We start from the raw sequence: 8,138 nt of genomic DNA, 5'->3' as shown, positions 1-8,138 counted from the left end.
TGGCGATGTTCCAAACTTGTTCTGATTTTTCACTAGCAGTTTCTAATGAAGTGTGTCAAAGAGTCCACCAAGTTGTCTTCCTTTCAAAATAACCGTGTCCTACCTGAATTTCCTCACGACAACCAAACCACAAGTTGATGTATAACTTTGCTGATGGGTTTCCCCTGAAGTCTTTTCTTGTTTTAAGATGGTAATTATGGTGGTTTACTAGTAGCTTCCATCTATCACCCTTTGGGTTAGCGAGGACATTTTAGAAACGGCATAACTAAGCAGTAGAGGAGAGGGGATTAAGGGAGGGTTCTAAGCAGTAGCCTCAATGGGGCATTCCCAGGCTAGATGTCCTGACTCACCACAGCGGTAACAGCTAACTTCACTTGCCTTGCTACAGTTCCCTGCTATATGGCCGTTCTCGCCACATCTGTAGCACGTGATCTGGATGCAGTCTTTCTGGATGTGGCCAAATTCGCCGCAAGTGTAGCACTTCTGTTCTTCCTGACGGTCGCAGTCGCGAGCCAGATGACCAGGACGGCTGCAGATGTAACAGCACAGATCCCTCTCTCGTTTAGTCTGGGTACAGTCTTTAGCGATGTGGCCTCTTAACCCGCAGTTATAGCAGGTGTCCTGGAGAAGATCGCAGTCCTTGGCGTAATGCCCGCTTTCACCACAGCGATAACAGATGTTGGACTGGGTGGCGGAGCTGCACTGGGGAGCTCTGGTATGACTTCTTGGTGTTCGCCCCCGAGTGACTCCCTTAGGACAATCCCGGGCCCAGTGACCAGTGCGTCCACACTTGAAGCAGCTTTTCCCGCTCATGGCTACGGTGAGATCTTTCAGTGAGCAGGCCCACACACCGCTGCCACGGAGCCCCGAGGCTACCCCCCCTAGTTTGGCTTCAGATGGAAATGGCAGCTGCCTTGCAGGCTTCTATGACGTTGACTTTGCATGAGCTTTGCACACGGCCTCAGTGTCCTCTCGTCACCTGCTTTTTGACGTGTTTTGTTTTGTTTTGTTTTGTTTTAACTTTTATTTTATTTCAGTTTGGTTGGGTTTTAATTTTCCCAGACATCCAACATCATCTCACCACCTACTCCAGATTGGTCTTGAACTCAAGATCCTTTTGCGGGCTGGAGAGATGACTCAGAGGTTAAGAGCACTGTCTGCTCTTCCAAACATCCTGAGTTCAATTCCCAGCAACCATATGGTGGCTCACAACCATCTATAATAAGATCTGGTGCCCTCTTCTGTCATGCAGATGTACATGTAAATAGAGCACTCATATGTAAAATAAAGAAATAAATCTTAAAAAAAAAAAAAAAAAAGATCCTTTTGCCTGGTTCTCATGAGTGCTGGAACTAGAGATACGTACACAGGCCTAACTTTTTTGTTGGTTTTCAACACTTGAGTCATTAAATTTGAGTTTGAACCTCTTTCTGTTCAGGAATTCTGGCCTATACAATGTTTCATGATTCAGTTAGTCTCTCTAAACATGGTGGCACAGGACTGTAATCCCAGGCTCAGGAGGCCTGCAAAACATTGTGAGTTCTACATCAACCTTGAGTACATAACAAGAAAACCTGATTACTTATTGAATCACACAGAAAGCCCTTTCTGTACTTGTTATGTTATTTTAATTAATTAATTTGAGGCACTGTCTTACTGTGTAACCCTGTATTACCTGGAATTCATTGTGTACCAGAGGCTAGCCTCAAATTTGCAAGAATCCTCCTGCCTCTAGCCACTTGAGTGTGGGTTTACAGGTATGTGCCATATCTAGCTTTGATAGCTCAATAAAATATGTTCATAAAAATAAGAGATTCACAAGGGCTGGAAAGTAGCTTCAGAGGTGCTTTACTCACTTTAGCATCTTTTGTTCATCTTTTGTCCAGAGCAACAAACAACACATTAAATATATTTTTTTCTAAAACTCTACAGTGAGATTTGCTCACAGTTTAACACATTTTATCATCATTGCTGCAAACTTAACTTCCCACTTTTGTGGGAATGTGTGTTTTTCAAGTGGGTCAGCTGGCCTTCAAGTAACTGAGAATGAACTTATGATCCTCCTACCTCTATCTCCAGAGTACAAGGACAACACAAGTGGGCTGCCATGCCTGACTTACAGTTTTAACTTTCAACATCAAAGCAGCATTTAGGTTACTAATGAACAAAATTGAAGCACTCAATATAAAAACACAATTTCTTGGAAAAGATAAGTTAGAAAGAACCCCTGCACAGATGTAGTCCATGGCAGTTCAGTGTCCAAGTGGGTTCCATAGTAATGGGAGCAGGGACTGTCTCTGACATGAACTGATTGGCCTGCTCTTTGATCACCTCTCCCTAAGGGGGGGAGCAGCCTTACCAGGCCACAGAAGAAGACAATGCAGCCACTCCTGATGAGACCTGATAGACTAGGGTCAGATGGAAGGGGAGGAGGACCGCCCTTATCAGTGGACTGGAGGAGGGGCATTGGAGAAGAAGAGAGAGGGTGGGACTGGAAGGGGGCGAGGGAGGAGGGTTATAACTGGGATACAAAGTGAATAAACTATAATTAATAAAAATAAAATTAAAATTAAAAAAAGAAGAGTTGGGGATACAGCTCACCTATATAGTATTTGTTTATGCCATGGGTTAAGTCCCAACCAAAACAAAGCATAAATACATTTAAATATTGGATTTCTTTTCTCATAGGTGTTTTACAAATTGTTTATATCTTGGATATGGACATGACTTACATTTAAACAAATACAGAAGTATTAAGGAATTAGCCATTTTCTGTTGTTGTTGTTTGAATCAGGATCTCATGTAACCCAATATGCCCGTCAACTTTATCCTTTCACCCCTGCCTCCCAGTATTGCGGTTATAGGCACGTGATACCACACACCCCTTTACCTTTAATGTGTGTGTGTGTGTGTGTGTGTGATGCTGGAGGTCTAACTAGGGCTCTTACACAGATTAGGAAAGCATTCTACTACTGGACTAGAGCCTCAGCCCTAATGGTCTTTCTTCCTTTCTTTCTTTTAATGGAGTTCTACTAGATTGTGTAGCTAGGGCTAGGTTCAAATGATCTTTCTGCCCCAGGCTCTCCAACAGCTAGACTACAAGTACATGGCACTCCGCTCTCTTGACTTTTTATATTTTATGTTTGTATACATGTATGTCTACATGCATGTATGAGTAAGAAATAATATCTGATGGTTCCTTTTCAGAATAACACATCAAGTCAGTCAGCATAGGCAGAACTAGAAAGGAACAGCAGATACTGGACCCCTAGGAATTGGAGCCTGCCTAAGTTAGGTATTCTCTCTCAATTTCTGGGAGAGAATCCCCCACCCTTCCTAAGGAAAAGTTTAAACAGAAAATTACTAGCAGCTAAGCTTGCCTGATACTTTTCAAAACAGCCAGGATGTAAAATAGAGATGAGCCTATTTATATATATTTTGTTGTTGTTGTTGTTGTTGAGAAAAAGAAAAATGTAAACAACACAGGAAAAGATGTGATCTAATTGATGTGTAAGATTGTACCCTCTTAAAGATTTAGACTGAGAAGAAAGAGAGGAATGGGCTTGTTGCGTTAGAGTTATAAAAATTGTTCTTTGCACTCTATCAACATTCCAGGTGGCCACAGATTTTCTGATAACTAATTAGCATTTGTTCTTTTGATTTGGTTATTGTCTCCTATTCAAATAAATTCATTATGGCACTTGGAATCATTAATTTACCAATAATCTATTTGCTACAAAGGAAGGAAGGAAGGAAGGAAGGAAGGAAGGAAGGAAGGAAGGAAGGAAGGAAGGAAGGAAGGAAGGAAGCCAAGCCAAAAAGGCACAGAAGAGAATGATTGTAACCCAAGTGTTGGCAGAGGGTCGGGCCGATGACAAGGAAATTTCTGGGTATTCATTAGATAGCCAACTTAGCCAAATTAACGAGCTTTAGGTTCAATGAGTGAGCCTGTCTGAGAAAAATAAGGTGGAAAGCTGTTGAGGAAGACACCTAAAGTCAAAGCCTGGCCTCTACACACCACACACACACACCACATAAACACACATACACACATACCACATAAACACACACACACTACACATATACCACATACACAGCATGCACCACACACACACAGACACACACGACCCACATACACACACACACACACACACACATACATACCACACACTCACCACACATAGACACACAGAGGCACACAAACTTGTGTATGTACGCATGCATATACCTCCCCCACCTGTATGCACATATATACACACAAATTATAATTTAAGTCTATTTGATTTGCTGAGGCTGGGTATGTCGCTCAGTGGTAGAACACTGGTTTATCTTATACAGGGCCCGGAGTTTGATCCCCTGCACTAGAAAAAAAAAGGAGGGGGGGGTAATCTGTTGAAAGTATTTGCTGAAAACCTTAAAAAATTGAAAAGAAAATTTTTATGCCTTTTTCATCCAAGATTGTTATAATTTTAATGAATGTGCTGTTGTTTTGTGCATGGCGGTGACAGTGTATCTGAAGTACAGATATTAGTATAGTATTAATTGGTCAAGAATGTTGATAATCTACAAATGTCAAATGTGTAAACATTAACTTTTTTTTTTTTTTTGAGACAGGTCTCATGGTGTAGCCCTGGCTGTCCTGGAACTCACTCTGCAGGCCAGGCTGGTTTCAAACTCACAGAGATTCACCTGCCTCTGCCCCCCTGAGGGCTGGGATAACAGGCATGTGCCACCATGCATGCCTTCTTTTCTCTTTTTGAAACAGGGGGTTTTGTTCTATAGCTCAGCCTGCCATGAACTTTGCTCTGTAGCCTAAGATGGCTTCAAAGAATCGATCTTTTGGCCTCATTTTTCAAGTGCCTGGATTACAGGGTCTCAAACATGCTTTGCTGCTGAGCTGCAGAGCCATATCCCCAGCCCCCAAACTGTCTTTGGAGCATTTGTCTAGTTTTTCTTTTTTTTGATCAGAGGATTACATATTCCAGGCTGGCCTTGAACTTTCTATGTAGCTGAAGATGACCTTAAAACTCTGATCATTCTGCCTCTACTTCCCAAATGCTAGCATTAGAGGTGTGTGCCCCCATACAGGGTTAAATAATACTAGGGATCTGAAGCCAGAGCTTTGTCCAGGCTAGGCAAATATTACCAGCTGAGCTACATCATCAAGCCCTAAAATACAATTACTGATATCCCTTATAATTGAAAATCTCAGAGAAATTAAAGTCTAGGAAAGACATACCTTGAAACTTTACAGATGATTTCTAACATTTCTATTTATGTTTGCAATTTGTCAGATGAAAAATATGTTGTTTCTTGTATTGGTAATCTAGAAGAATGTCCTTCAATATAATCTTCAGAGTGAACTAAGCTAGTTTTACAGAAAAAAAAATTAGTTTGAGCTTTGTAACTACAGTCTGTCTTAATTCTGTATGAGTACAACTTTTGTTCTGAGAAGCTAGCTACCACTTTCATAGTGGTCTCCAGGTAAACTTAGCTTAATGGTCTCTTCTGCTGCTCAGATTTGGCTGAAAAGAGCTTTTCCATCACACTTCTCTCGTCCTCAGAGAAAAATCTCTTTCAGAAATAAGGGAGGGAATTGTCAAATTTGGAATGTCTTAATGAAAAGCGGTGACTAGAGCTGAAAACATAGTTTTTATGCATGTTATTTATATGTCCACTAGGTGGCGAAATACATCTTAGGACTTTGCCTTCTACTTCTAGTTGGCTCACGTTTGTCTCAGGTACCAGCAAGCAACTGATTTTCTCTTTTTTTCTCTGTCTCTCTGTCTCTCTCTCTGCCCTTTCTCCCTCCCTCCCTCCCTCCCTCCCTCCCTCCCTCCCTCCCTCCCTTCCTTCTTTCCTCGTTCTCTTTCTCCCCTCTCTCCATTTCTCTTTATGTCTGCCTCTGTCTCTCTCTTTCTCTCTCACTTGTATGCTTCTGGTGTTCTACATGAAAATCTACATTCTAATGTAATGATAATAGACAGGCGACAGTCTGATGACACAGTTTTCTCAAGATTCAGGAATGATTAAGAAAATGGGGGGAATCTTTAAAGAGACTCTTAAAAACCAGGATTCCCTACAGGAAACACTCTGGGAGTGAAAAGAGCCTATCCCAAGAACTCTGGTTCCAGGTATCAGGAAAAGACTCTCAGTCTCAGCGTGTCTGTAATTTCTCAGTCTATGTAACCTGGGCCCACAATTAAATCTTACATACATATATTTCCTTTCCTGAAGGAGTGAGGGCCTTCTCCGCCCCCACCCCACCCCCCAGGATTTGCCATATAGATGAAGTTGAACTCATCATCTCCCTGTCTGTCTATTAAATGCTGAAAATACAGACACTCATCCACCACGGTCAGTCTTTTTATTTTTACTTTTTTCTTCAAAACAGTCGGAATATTAGGTACAACAGGAAACACTAAGGGGTTGGCAGAGCTCCAGAGAGGCAGAGAAGGCCAAGAATTGTAGGGTAGGCCAGAAAGGAAATAATCACAGTAGTGTGACCTGATGGTAAATTAGGAAGGATGGGGAACGTACTGACGACAGACAGAAAAATGGGCTGAAGAAGGGTTGTATGGTGGAAGCCGGTGTGAGCAGAGAGGTAGGAAAGGCTGAGTGAGCTAGGGACCTGGGTACTGGGCAAACGGTGAATGCAGATGGTGGGCTGCTGTAGGTGGCAGAGGGGCTCTCTGAGGCGGGAGAGAGAGGGGTCAAAGAGCAGCGCTGGACGTGCTCCGCAGCACACTGCAGTGCTCCAGGGCTTTGCAGCCGGTTTCGTACTTGGTGTTGATGGCTGTTCATTCAGGGCTAAAGGGCTGCTGCCACCCAGGCACGTTTCTGGGTCCCGCCGAGCCTCCACACTCTCAGCGCGGCCAGCAGTTAAGAATTTTTTGCTACAACACCTGATCTAGCAGGAGGTAAAGGAATAACAAAAGGCAAAAGTATGACATGGAGGGATGTGGAGGGAAGTTGGGTCAGGGAGATCCTTAATTTGTGCATTGTCCCCTTCGACTGGAGGGAAAACTGGAGGCCAATACGGGCCCCGGCCCCCCAAAAGGAGGTTGAGCGTTTACTTAATATTATGAAAGAGTTTTTTTTTTTTTTTTGGTTTTTAATCTTTTTTTTTTTTTTTTCTTTTTAGTTACATTTTGTTAACTCTGTGTCCCAGCTGTATCCCGCTCCCTCATTCCCTCCCCTACCCCACACTCCCTCCCTGGTCTCCTCCCTGCCCCTTTCCAAGTCCACTGATAGGGGAGGACCTCCTCCCCTTTCATCTGACCCTGTTTTATCAGGTATCTTCAAGGCTGGCTGCAAAGTCCTCCTCTGTGGCCTAACAGACTGCTCCTCCCCTCGGGGGGGGGGGGGGGGTGTGTCAAACAGCCTGCCCTTGAGATCCTGTTAGAAATAGTCCGTGTTCCCCTTACTTTGGAAAACTACTTGGTTACTGAGCTACCACGGGCCACATCCGAGCAGAAGTTCTAGGTTATATCCATAGATGGTCCTTGGTTGAGTGTCAGTCTCAGAAAAGACCCTGTGCCCAGATATATTTGGTCCTTGTAGAGCTCCTATCCTTTCCATATCATGAAAGAGATTTTTACACTCTCCTCTGAACGGGCTTAAGGCACCTGAGTAGAAGTTTCGCCTTCTTTATTTGTTTTGGGTGAATCTTAAGGATTCGACTTTAGGATTAGGCTTCATCCGTTCTTGTTTTCCTGGGGTGTTTGTGGATGTATTTTGAGAGTGAGTTCAGCAGGCTTCGAACTCGCGGCCATCCTTTCGCTAAAGCTGGGAATACAGGCCTAATTACACACCCTGCTCTGACTCAGGGGTCAAAGATTGAAGGGTTTTTTGAAGGGTTTTTTTTAACCATATTGAGGGAATCCGTGGATCCTGTAGCTTCTCCCTTAGGTTGCTGGTGGATGCCATATGGATTTGTGGTATCACCCAGCAAGGACGCCTTTTTTCCACCCCTATGCAATTTAAGTAGTTTAGCATTTAATCTTGTTAGAGAGGATGTTGCTAATGTTGTGTAGAAACTTTGGCGAGAAACACGTAAAGATACACCCGGCACGAATATTTATATATATTCACACACACACACACACACACACACACACACACACACACACACACAC

At 43.1% G+C, this 8,138-nt stretch overlaps 1 protein-coding gene across 1 annotated transcript; it reads right to left on the bottom strand.

Moving 5' to 3' along the window:
- Window positions 1-300: 300 nt before the first annotated feature.
- Zcchc13 (zinc finger CCHC-type containing 13) lies at window positions 301-813 on the bottom strand. The gene has a single exon (XM_055592789.1). It carries the CDS (start codon window positions 811-813, stop codon window positions 301-303), a length of 513 nt encoding a protein of 170 aa, XP_055448764.1.
- Window positions 814-8,138: the final 7,325 nt, after the last annotated feature.

Source organism: Psammomys obesus, unplaced genomic scaffold (assembly GCF_907164565.1).
Source record: "Psammomys obesus unplaced genomic scaffold, mPsaObe1.curated_primary_1811, whole genome shotgun sequence".
NCBI lineage: Eukaryota > Metazoa > Chordata > Mammalia > Rodentia > Muridae > Psammomys > Psammomys obesus.
This window is presented reverse-complemented; position numbering and strand designations above follow the sequence as displayed.